This window comes from Mobula hypostoma, chromosome 2, assembly GCF_963921235.1.
Source record: "Mobula hypostoma chromosome 2, sMobHyp1.1, whole genome shotgun sequence".
NCBI lineage: Eukaryota > Metazoa > Chordata > Chondrichthyes > Myliobatiformes > Myliobatidae > Mobula > Mobula hypostoma.
This window is the reverse complement of record NC_086098.1, coordinates 154,713,416-154,726,079: the sequence shown is the minus strand read 5'-3', so window position 1 is coordinate 154,726,079 and position 12,664 is coordinate 154,713,416. Positions and strand designations below refer to the sequence as shown.

General features: G+C 39.8%; 1 protein-coding gene across 3 annotated transcripts in view; it reads left to right on the top strand.

The window, feature by feature from the left end:
* The window catches only part of septin5a (septin 5a), a 63,236-nt gene extending 52,941 nt beyond the window's left edge, over positions 1-10,295 (top strand). The window contains exons 6-11 of one of the 3 annotated variants that reach the window (XM_063040894.1): positions 380-497; positions 1,623-1,724; positions 2,628-2,724; positions 6,325-6,460; positions 8,108-8,210; positions 9,928-10,295. In XM_063040894.1, coding sequence (XP_062896964.1) covers positions 380-497; positions 1,623-1,724; positions 2,628-2,724; positions 6,325-6,460; positions 8,108-8,210; positions 9,928-9,984 — 613 coding nt within the window. In that variant the 3' untranslated portion in view covers positions 9,985-10,295. The remainder of the gene's footprint in view (positions 1-379; positions 498-1,622; positions 1,725-2,627; positions 2,725-6,324; positions 6,461-8,107; positions 8,211-9,927) is intronic. The other 2 variants (XM_063040892.1, XM_063040893.1) reach the window with 2 other exon arrangements.
* The last annotated feature ends 2,369 nt before the right edge of the window (positions 10,296-12,664 follow it).

The following is a 12,664-nucleotide window of genomic DNA, read 5'->3' as shown; positions in this document are numbered from 1 at the left end:
TCAATAAAAAGATTTGAAAAGAAAGGGTGGTTCATGGGTCCAGTTAGGTCTGGTTGATGTTTGAGACAAACTTTCAGCACATTGGCAAAGAAATCAATGGTCCTTACAGCAGAATGACACAAGAAATTTAGTTTGCATACCTTTCCATGGGCTCTGGAAGAATAGGATTGCTCCTTAAAGCAATGCAGCCATCATGCACTGCAACTGGGGAGTGATCACATCACCGCTACTCTGTGCTTAGTCTTGCAGATCAGCTTTACCCTTTGTGAATTTAACTTTTATCTGGTGTGTTTGGTCCATGGACGTGATCTGTCTTTCTCTGCTGGGAGGGATCATCTTCCCATCCTTGGTGTAATTTATTCCATCTCTTTGGGCACAGGCTGCGGCCACTGGACACCGAGTTTATGAAGGCATTACATCAGAAAGTGAATATTGTACCAGTGATTGCAAAAGCTGACTCACTTACCCCCATTGAGGTGAAGAAACTCAAAGAGAGGGTAAGAAAAGTAATTTATAATATAACAGGGTCTCAATGATAAAGAAGTAGAACATAAAATTCAGCTCCCACATGTCAAAAACACACCCTCCATGTTACTATTATAATATCCAGGGAAGTATGGCATATTATGGCCAGCAAACTATGGCATTCACAGCCTAAATTGTTTGTCAATCACAGGTTAAAAATATCATCTGTTCTTACATTTACAACATTGACTTCTACACAATAAATGAGGAAAATTCTCCACATGTGTCCTGTTCACTAAAAGCAGAACAGACTCAATCGGTCCAATTACAAACCAATCAGTATTCTTTCAGTCATCTGCAAAGAGATGGAAGGGATCATCAACAACAGTGTCAAGCAACACATGCAAACCGAGGTGCTTACCAACATCCACACTCTTCCATCCCCGCATTCATTACCTTGAAATCTCCACTCGTTTTTTATGAAACCCTTTGTGGATTCCTCGGCCACTGCCCTGTCCTCGCTGCTCAGTCTAGCACCTCTGCAATCCACTTTGTGGTTAGTACTTCTTGTTTACCAGATTCTGATATGTAGTGGTAAGCTTGTTCCTCACCCTGAACCCATACCTACACATGGTGTCAGGGCTTTCATCCTCCATGAAAAGCAGAAGCTGCTGGAAATGTTCAGTAGGTCAGGCTGCATCTATTGAGAAAGTAGCAGAAGTAACAATATCACATGGAAAGTTCCAACAAAGGGTCCGTGATATCAAACATTAACTCTGTTTCTCTTCCCATGGATGCAGCCTGGCCTGTTGAGTATTTCCAGCATTTACTGTCCTTTTATTTCAGATTTCCAGCGTCTCCAGTTCTTTTGATTTTTCTCCACCCATCATGCTGAATGAGTCAGGGATTTTTATTCTATATTCCCAATTTTTTTCCATCTTGTCCTGTTTTGATCAACATCCTTGAACAACCTCTCTGATCACCCCTTCGCTCTTTTGCTTAATTCTCTATTTTTGTCCTGACTCTTAATCTGTCATGTTTGAAATTCATTGTCTTGTCACGTCAAACATCCTTGTTGTTATTGTCAACCTGAACAAGTTCCCAGTCAGTTCTACTTCTCTATTAACTTCATTATGTTCTTCCCTGTTCCAATGTAGATCAGAGATGAAATTGACCAGTACGGAATTAAAATATATCAATTTCCAGAGTGTGACTCAGATGAAGACGATGAGTTTAAAAAGCAAGATAAGGAACTAAAGGTAAGATGAAATTCCAAGAATGTGAGATGTAAGAAAAATGAAGGGGGCAGAAAAGGAGGTCCTTTTAGAAAGAATCAGGATATAGATGCATTAACAGCAGGTCTCGGGGAAGGGAAATGTTGCAACAAAGAATATGCTAGAGGAATATAGGAGTGTGAGCAGCATCAGAGGAGAGAAAGGAATTGTTGACATTTTGGGTCAAAATAACAATTCCTTCTCCCCACCCACGGGCACTGATGCTTCTCAACATGCTGAGTTCCTCCAGAAGATTGTTGGATGCTCCAGATTCCAGCAGCTGCAGGCTTGTGTGTCTTGCAGAGGAATGTTGCAATGAGTAGGTGCTACTGCAAAGCTAACTCCAGCCCTAATGGAAGAGCTCTGATTCAAGTCTTGTCTGGAGAAAGGGAGGTTTCCCAATTCAGTCTTCCCAGAGCTTAATAAGGACCTCAGTCCCAGCCTTCATTAGATTTGCCTGGGCCTAGGATGCAAACTACTGTTAGGGTCTTGCCATAATGTAGTGTTCTAAGAGCCACAAGGATTACAGCATTGCAAGGAATTTACCAAATTAGGAAGGAAATTTGTTTCTTCTGGAAAAACAGATAATTGAGCTGATCGTTATTGGTAGAAGTAAAGTTCTGTGAGAAATTCCATAATTACGGCCCAGATTGCCAATAAACCCAGGAACATCTTCCTTGATTTCTTCCCTGTTCTAGCTATATTTATTAATTGATTCCATATTGGGAGAAATTAGGACAAGTCAGTCCATGGAATAAGACTTTATTACACTGGTGCTGGTCCTATATCATGATAGTATCTTTCAGTAGGGAGTTCTACTGCACTTCATTCACCTTTCATTTTTATCATTCATATTTAATGCAATATCCTGCATCTTCTTGATTGTAGGAGAGCATTCCATTTGCAGTTATCGGCAGCAATACAGTGGTGGAGGCTCGAGGTCAGAGGGTCCGTGGGCGACTGTATCCCTGGGGCATTGTAGAAGGTGAGCAGGTTCTGGGGGCAGAAGGGGAGCCAGTCTAACCCTGGCCCTGGTCCAAAGTGGCTAGGAGATATTGGCATTTAAATCACTCAGGAGAGGAGCAAATGCCCTACTTTCTCCTTAAGCAGAATTTTGTGCAAACATAATGTCTGTTCTGAAACTTAAAGAAAATATAGATGACAAAATAATGGTGTGTAAATGTAAACTAAAGGGCATTTTTAGTGGATCTGGTACCATTATCCATAAGAAAATTGCCTGATACTGAACAAAGATAAAAAAAATTATAGTATCTCATATTAATTCCCACTCATCTTACTTTGTTTAAGGCAACAATCTGGATGGTATCAATAACCTTTATACAAATTTGCTTGGAAAAGGAACAAACCATTCACTTTACTGATATTCAATAATCCAAGCTCATGTGTGGATGAATTTCAGATACCATTCCCATGAAATAACCCATTGACACCGTATAAACAATTGCACATTAGCATCGACATATTTGGTAACTAAAAGATTGATGTGCCTGGAGAACTACAGTGTAACTTGACAGCAGCACTTCTGGCACAAGGGGGAAAATATCAAAGAAAAGCAACAAAATCAGTTCGCCATGGCAGATATAATATTTGCTTTACCTCACAAAATGGGAACAGATAAAAAAGGGGAATGCATACAGTATGTTGATCTAATACCATCAATATCCAAATCTGGGGCGTGAAGAAGGGAATGATAATAAGTGGAAGAGTTACGGACAAGTTCCCATTTGTATCATTTAGAGGCAAAGTTTAGAATTATTGGGTAGTGTATAGTGCCCATAAAAAGTACACACCCCTCCTTGGAAGTATTCATGTTTTATTGTTTCACAGCATTGAATCATAGTGGATTTGATTTGGTTTTTTTCCGTACTGATCAACAGAAAAGACTTTGTGTCAAAGTGAAAACAAGTTTCTACATATTGGTTTTAATTTATTACAATTATTAAACAAAATAACTGACTGCATAATTACTCACTTCCTTCAGGACAGTGTTTAGTAGATGCACCTTTGGCAGCAATTACAGCCTTGAGTCTGTGTGGATAGGTCTCCATCAGCTTTGCATATCTGCAATTCTTCCCCATTCTCTTTACAAAACCACCCAAACTGTCAGATTGCATAGGGATTATGAGTGAACAGCCTTTTTCAAGTCCAGCCACCAATTCTCAATTGGATTGAGGTCTGGACTCTGACTTGGCCACTCCAGGACATTAACTTCGTTGTTTTTAAGCCATTCCTGTGTACCTTTGGCTCTATGCTTGGGGTCATTGTCTTGCGGGAAAACAAGTTTTTTCCCAAGTCATAGTTCTCTTACAGACTGCATCAGGTTTCCCTCCAAGATTTCCCTGTATTTTGCTGCATTCATTTTACCCTCTACCTTCACAAGCTTTCCTGACTCTGCTGCAGTGAAGCATTCCCACAGCATGATGCAGCCACCACCATGCTTCACGTTAGGGATGGTGTGTTTTTGGTGAAGTGCAATGCTTGGCTTACCCCAAACATAGTGTTTAGTCTGATGGCCAGAAGCTCAGTTTTGGCTTGAGCAGACCGTAGAACCATCTTCCAGCTGACTTCAGTCTCCCACATGCCTCTGGCAAACTCTAGCTGAGATTTCATGTGTTTTTTTCCCAACAGTGGCTTTCTCTTTGCCACTCTCCCATAAAGCTGCAACTGGTGAAGCATCCAGGCTACAGTTGTTGTATGTGCAGTCTGTCCCATCGCAGCAACTAAAGCTCGTAACTCCTCTGGAGTTGTCATAGATCTCTTGGTGACCTCCATCACTCGTCCCCGTCTTGCACAGTCACTCAGTTTTTGAGGATGGTCTGCTCTAGGCAGATTTACAGCTGTGACATATTCTTTCCATTTCTTGATGACTCACTTAACTGTACTCCAAAGGATATTCAGTGACTTGGAAATTTTCTTGTATTCATCTCCTGACTTGTGCTTTTCAATAACCTTTTCATGGAGTTGTTTGGAGTGTTCTTTTGTCTTCATGGTGTAGTTTTTACCAGGATACTGACTCACCAGCAGTTGGACCTTCCAGACACAGGTGTATTTTTAATACAATCAATTGAAACACCCTGACTGCACACAGGTGATCTCCATTTAACTAATTATGTAATGTGTAAAACTAGTTGGCTGCACCAGTGATGATTTGGTGTGTCATAATGAAAGGGGTGAATACTTATGCAATCAATTATTTAGTGTTTTATATTTGTAATTAATTTAGATCAGTTTGTAGAGATCTGTATTCACTTTGACATGAAAGTCTTTTTCTGCTGATCAGTGTCAAGAAAAGCCAAATTAAATCCACTCTGATTCAATGTTGCAAAAACAATAAAACATGGAAACTTCCGGGGGGTGGTGGTGTGGGGGGGTGGGTGAATACTTTGCATAGGCACTGTAGTTCAAGGAACTGCAACTGGGTGTGCATGAGATTGAACAGGATAAGTTAAAGGTCAAAGTACAATTTTCACCTTGGACACACAATGCAAATTGCACCCAAACCTGCATCCATTCAGAGGAATGTTATTTTTTAACTTTCCAGTCATACATATATCACAAAATGCAAAACCTGCCGTGAACCAATGATATTGTGCAGTGTTTTAAATACTAATTAATTATTACTTTTGAATTGGTATTGATATTTATATTTTGCAAAGCATATTCCTTGAAATGTTTAAATATCTCAATAGTACTGTTAGATAACTACTGCTGAAGTTGTTATCACACTCAGAAGTCGCACACATTTTAGCACAGTGTCAATGCAACATTCATGATAAAGTAATTCTAAGTTATGACTCATGAAAAAAGTTTTAGATGATTTGCGATTTGAAGGGAAAGAGTGGTTAATTGCACAGCATTTTCAAGGATTGTTCAAGTTTGCCTTTCAGTGCCATACTTCCCTTATAAGCTAATTTAACTGTTGGAGCTTAAGAATATAAAAAGTGGAAGCTGCAGCTCCACTACTCAGTGTCAGCATGTCAAAAGTATAAATGCTGATACTTTGGGGTTACCTTCTATCTTCCACCAGTCAGAAGCAACTTAATATAGTAGCAATATCTAAAATCTGACATGCAAAATGCTAAAAATGAAATTCACTATGCAAAATAAAAGGCAATAAGGCAATGTTGAAGGGCAATAGCTCTTCAATGCTATATTTCCTGTTGACCATTTTTCAGAGTCATTGGTGGGATTGTCTACCAGGCATTTCATAACATTGAATAATTTTTGCTGAGTCTTTGGCTTTGTTCAGCGTTATGCTGCCTCTGAGGCAGCATTAATAATGTTTGAGCTCCAATTTGCCAGCGTGGCTTGACCCATAGCTCTATAATTTCAGTTGACATGCATTAAAGTATTTAAGTCCAGTACATGGGTCAGCTTTCCTTGAGTGAAAACCCATAAAGCTCTCCTCTATGGCTTTGTAAAGTGATAGAAAGTGTGCTCCTGCTGCATTAATCACCTTGCAGATCCTCCCATTACTTGATCTGAGTGTAAAACAAATTGAAAACCTATCATTTGTTTGGGAATAGAGCAATAATTTTTGGTTCCTTGTTTATGGTACATATAGTGGAGAACCAGGCACACTGTGACTTCGTCAAACTGCGGAACATGCTGATCCGAACACATATGCAAGACCTGAAGGATGTGACCTGGGACATACACTATGAGAACTTCAGAGCTAGATGCATCCAGGAAATGACCAGGTTTTTGTTTCATTCTCTCTTGCATTCATCTTCCCATCTGGGAACTAACTCTGTCAGGGAACTAAGGTTTGTCCTTCTGATTGGTGCTACTGCAGGAACAGTGGTCTCTTTTCCACTAGTGACAGCACAGAAACTATTCACCAGCCTGGTTCTTGTGTTGGCTTTCTATCTTAAAGTGAAATTCAACGGATTACAGTTAAATGAGACATATGGGACCAGTACATTTTGGCTCAATTAATTGGCAGCCGCATTAGCTGAAATTTCATGGAAATAGTTAAAAAGGTATAGAAAAGACAAAATGAGTAACAAATTGTGTACTCAAATGAAATGTAGAATTAATTAGAACACTACCAATACTACTGAAGTACTATAAAAATATTATTTCCTAATACTTGTTAATGGAGGAATTCATCCACGTTGCTTTCTTTTGACTGTAAATGAACAGCACAGCCACCTAGTGCAGAAAACAGACTGCCTTCACATACTGCAGTTGATGATTGCATCCTCCAAATCTTCATTATCATTGTAACATTTGAGATGATTGTCAAATCTTGAAATCCTTCATAGTTTCTAACATTACCGGCATCTCCAAGCCTGAATGCTTGAAACTGCAATGAGCAAAATAATTCTGAATTGTCTTACTGCTTATTTCTTATTGACTGTCAGTGACAAAGATTACTGCTTTTTGAATATACACACACACACACACACACACACACAACACACACAACTGCTGCCATTTAAAAACTGTTCACTTGAAACATGGTGTTGTGTTGGAGTGTGTAACAGCCATGCAAGGACACATGACTAATGCTAGCTAGAAACTGTTAGGTAATAGTTTTCTGCCCCAATTAAGTGGCATAGTGTCCCAAATAAATGAAGGGAACCCTGGCTATTTTCTCAATTAGTGAATGTTCTTTGAGAGTTGTCCCAAATAAGCAGCTGCCCCTTTTAAGCGTGGCCCATTTAAGTTTAATCCATTGTAAGTACAAATTTCATCATGCTGACATTAGTTACATTTGATGCATTTTATTAGTCTTAGTCTTATCATGGGCAGTGACCCAAATGCAACTCATCATAATTTGTCACATTCCTGCTTTAACTTCACTAGGCATTGACAAGAGCAATGGGAAAACCTGCATCATAATTCACCTTTTAATTGAAAATATATCAAATTATATTTTGCATGGATGAGATGCCATAGATACTGCATCAGCTACATCATGTGGCTCATGCCTTAAACAGACACGTGGTTTTTCAACAAAAATAACATTCTTAGGCATTGAGTGGGTGGAATTTCCAGTAATGTCTGTATCAGTCAATTAACTCATTTCTTTGAATTTCCACCACTTGTTTGCAAAGAAGTTCAGAGAACTTTTTGTAAGAACTCCTCTCATGGTTTCCCAGATAATTGAAAAGACCAATGAGCGGCCCTGAAGTTCTTTTGCAATATGGGTGGGATCTATACAACCCTTCATGTTAAACTGGTGACACTTTTTTTTGGGAGTTTCATTTAGTTCCTATTGATATCATGGAAGTGTAGACTTCAAAGATCAGAGATTTTTCTGTTATTTCCAGTGAGACATAATAAAATTGAAAAGCAAGCTAATAAAAGCCACTGAATTTTCCTTACTTTTATTTATACAGTAAATTGACCCAGGAAAACCGAGCAGAAAGTCCTCTCCCCATACTACCAGTGCCAACTCCAGATGCAGAGACAGAGAAACTGATCAAAATGAAGGATGAAGAGGTGAGTGTCTGACATGCAAAGTTCAGATCATGTAGCTGAATAGTCTATGAAAGTGTGAAGTCTATTTCCAGTAGCCATCTATGACCATCAAGAATGACTGTGACCAGTATTTGATTTTGTTTGTAATAGAGATGACAGGAAGTAATCATTTGTTAATCAATCCATGAGACTTTGCCATGAGTACCATGATTATGGATTCACCAACAATGGGCAGTACCATTCGAATGGAATGATAGTGAAATTTTGTTCCTTCCTGGCATGAATTCATCCTCAGTGCCCTGAGTAGTGGGGTCTTGTAATGACTATTTGTCTGGCCGTAAGAAACTGCTGTTTCTACTTTCTGCTGGAAATGATTCTTGCCCATTAAAGAATATAAGTTTGATTTTGGTATTGGTATCAAATTTGATTTTGGTATAGGTATTGGTTTGTTATTGTCACATGTACTGCAATATAATGAAAAGCTTTTTTTCATGGGCCATCCAGACAGATAAATTGAATCATCAAGCTGTGTAAAACTTGATTTAGGCTGCACTTGGAATATGTGTTCAGTTCTGGTCACCCCATTACAGAAAGGATATGGAGACTTTGGAGAGGTTTCAGAAATGGGTCACCAGGATGCTGCCTGGATGAGAGGGTATTAGCTATTATGAGAGCTATGCATAGGGTGTTCAGTCAGAATATTTTCCTAATGTTAGAGATGTTGAATACAGGAGGGCATAGCTTTAAGGTGAGCTTTAAAGGGCCGTCACAGAAGGAGTGATAAGAGTCTGGAATGTAATGCTGAGGTGATGGTGGAACCGGTTGACAGTGGACCAAACAACCTGCCTATTGCTGTACTGCTCTATGTTTGCACACGGTGGTTGAGGTTTTTCAACAGGCACCAGAATATGGAGGGATATGGATCATGTGCAGGCAGAAGGGATTAATTAACTTTGGTATCGTACTCGGCATCACCATCATGGGCCGAAGGGATGTAATTCACTATGACCGACGTTCAAACTTCCCTGCTTAGTGCTGGCTGCAGGACAGTGCTTGAACGTTTCCAGAACTTTACACAAATGCGGAAGTCCCAAAATCAATGGGTGAGCTCCACCAGCCATTTTCCCTAGCAGCCTGTCCTCCGTTGACTCTGAGATCTCACATCATTTGCAGAGGGGGCACGTGGAAATCTGCTCAGAGATCAGGTGTAGATCACATTTGTTCTATATTCTAAAAGGTAAAAATCAGACAGATTTGATAATATCACGTTGATGCACATACCAACTTTAAAATTTGGGTAGCAAGTAAAGTATTACTCTTTGTTCTCTGACTTGACAACAGAACCAAGTTGTGACTAAGGAACCTGCATGTCATAGATAAGAGATAATTCCTCATATCATCATCTAGTCCTCATAGAAAGTAAATAACATTTAAGGGCCAGGTTGATCTTGGAGTAGGTTAAAAGGTTGGCACAACACCAAGGGCGGAAGGTCCTGAACTGTGCTGTGCTGTAGTATGTTCATATAACATGCATTTTTATCTACTCAGCTATCTTGGATGTTTCATTTTCTGACTATCACTGTTCTCAAGCCCTGGGCTCTCATTATCCCAGTGTAAGGAATGCGTGGATGCTGAATTAGCGTGCAGTGGTCAATGATGGAGAAAGCATTACTCCTATTTGTCACTAATGTGCAGCAGCACCCAATGCAGCTCAGTAATTGTATCTTCCTTTCTGCAGCTCCGGCGAATGCAGGAAATGTTGCAAAGAATGCAACAGCAAATGCAAGACCAGTGACCGATGGACTAAAACTGAGCAAAGAACAAACACTCACCTCTTCAGCCAAATCCGATGGGAATGAGGAAGGTGACACCAGGCACAGGGCAAGCCCTGGGGAACTGCACTGTACAGAATGTGTCGTGCGTTTCCTGTTATACTCTAGAGACAGCTTAAGGGTCACCTTGTGTCTGACCTACCCTGTATGGTGCCACCATGTAATTTACATATCCTGCTTGTTTGTTTGGGTTTGTATTTAATATCTTGTCAGTACAATTTAAGAACATTCAGAGGCATATCTACGTCAGAATGCTTATGTGGAAAATACTCTTTACTAATAAATGTTTTCAAATGTGTCTCACTTCAGGCAGTGGGCTTTTATTAAAGGCGAGGGGCACATGAGCATTTTGTACACGTTGACAAACTCGGGGGAAAGGCAAAGATTATAGCTTGCATTTTTCTCTGCCATTTGCCCAAAGTTCTGCCTGGTTTACAACAGGAGACTGGAAAAACTCGTGGACATTCCAGGACCAAATCGCACAAAGCGCTGATCAGCCTGAAAGCCTGTCCTTCAACTTCATCATTAGAAAATAAAAAAATTTAACTCCGTGTCACTTACCAGCACCATCCCATATCCCTTGGTTCTTTAAAGTTTGAGAAATGAACAAGCTTGGTAACGAGAACCTTTGGTTTGCCTTCCATCGTATATAATACCATAAGACATAGGAGCAGAAGTAGGCTATTTGGCCCAGAAGGTCTGTTCCACCATTCCATCCTGGCTGATTTATTATCCCTCTCAACCCCGTTCAGCTGCCTTCTCCCCATAACATTTCACACCCTTACTAATCAACATATCAACCTCTAATTTAAAGATACCAAATGACTCGGCCTCCACAGCCATCTATTGTAATAAATTCCACAGATCATCATCTTCTGCTTAAAGAAGTTCCTCATCATCTCTGTTCTAAAGGGATGTGCCTTTATTCTGAGATGGCGCTCTCTGGTCCTAGACACCCCACCACAGCAAACATTCTCTCCCTATTATCCACTTTATCTAGGCCTTTCAATATTCAATAGTTTTCACTGAGATACCCCCTCATTCTTCTAAACTCTAGCACGTATGGACGCAGAGCCATCAGACGGTTCTCATTTGTTAACCCTTTCATTGCTGCATCATTCTCATAAACCTCCTCTGGACCCTCTCCAATGTCAGCACATCTTTTCTTAGATAAGGGGCCCAAAACTATCAGACTGACCAATGCTTTACAAAACCTTAGCATCACGTCTTTGTTTTTATATTCTAGTCCTCTCGAAATGAATACTAACATTGCATTTGCCTTCTTTGACACCCATTCAACATGCAAGTTAACCTTTAGGGAATACTGCATAAGGACTCCCAAGTGCCTTTGCGCCTCTGATTTCTGAATTTTCTCCCAGTTTAGAAAATAGTCTAGGCCTGTATTCCTTCTAGCGAAGTGCATGACCATACACTTCCCTACATTCTATCTGCTACTTCTTTGCTCATCTCCTAATCTGTCCAAGTCCTTCAGCAAACTCCCCACTTCCTCAAAACACCTTGCCCCTCCACCTACTTTTTGTATAAAGATTCTCACAGAAATGTTTTGTGTCATGTCAAAGAATGATTAATTCTTTTCCATGGCTTTTTTCCTGGCTTCTGACTTCTGAAACACTTATTCAAACAAATCCAGTTGGCGCTTCAAAGGACACAAAATTGTTGTTGGATGTCCATATAATAAATTGTTGTCCCTATCCAAACCTTGAGGTGCACATAGTTGTTGCTTTAGCATTTGTTTGTGTTATATGAGGCTGAGCTGCAAGCCTGACTCTCAACCTAGCATGGATGGAAAGCATGCAAGGAGCCAGACAGATCTGAACTGGATACAATTCACCTCGAAGTCTGGTGAGGATGCCAGTACACCACTGGCCAGCCTAGACAATAGAGAAAATTCAGTTAATATATTTTATCCAACTTCACTCAATTCAATTTATTTCAATGAGGCAAAATGTCAGAGGCAGAGTCTAACTTGTACACATTGCCGTATCACACATCTAGCATATGTAATAATCCAAATTTCTACACAAATCTTGTTCCAATTCCAGAACCCTTCTCCAGGTGGAAGTGGTTATAAGTGTCAGTTTGTTCCATTTCTTGAGTGCCTTGGAAAAAGGTCTGCACAGATTCACTAGAATTGTGAGATCATTGAAAGATGGAACAGATCCCAGCATGAATGGCCTTCTCTTGTTCCTCTGTTTATACCAAGTATGGTTAAAAAGGAAAAGGAATTTCACCCACTTAACATATTTCAGATGCACATCCAATTAAACACTTTTAAGGTTGTACTGTAGGAAAACACAACAGGTATCACATGGCTCCACATAAAGCAAAGAGATTAATGTCCTATGGTTTAACACAGTGATGCTGCCAAGGTCTCAATATTGTGCTGAACAGCAGGAAAATTCCCTGTCCTTTGGATCTTCTATGCCCATTTTCAGAAGGAAATCCTGTTTTAAAGTTTAAGCTTTTCTCAGCTTATACATTTTGTGTATTTTGATTCTACAATTAAAGACTGGGTTGACGTGTTCAGAGGCTGAAGATTTTGATGCTCCTGAATTCGAACTGAGTTCACCTTCAGTTTTTCTATAACCATTTAGTATCTGTATATCCATAACAGGGCATTCT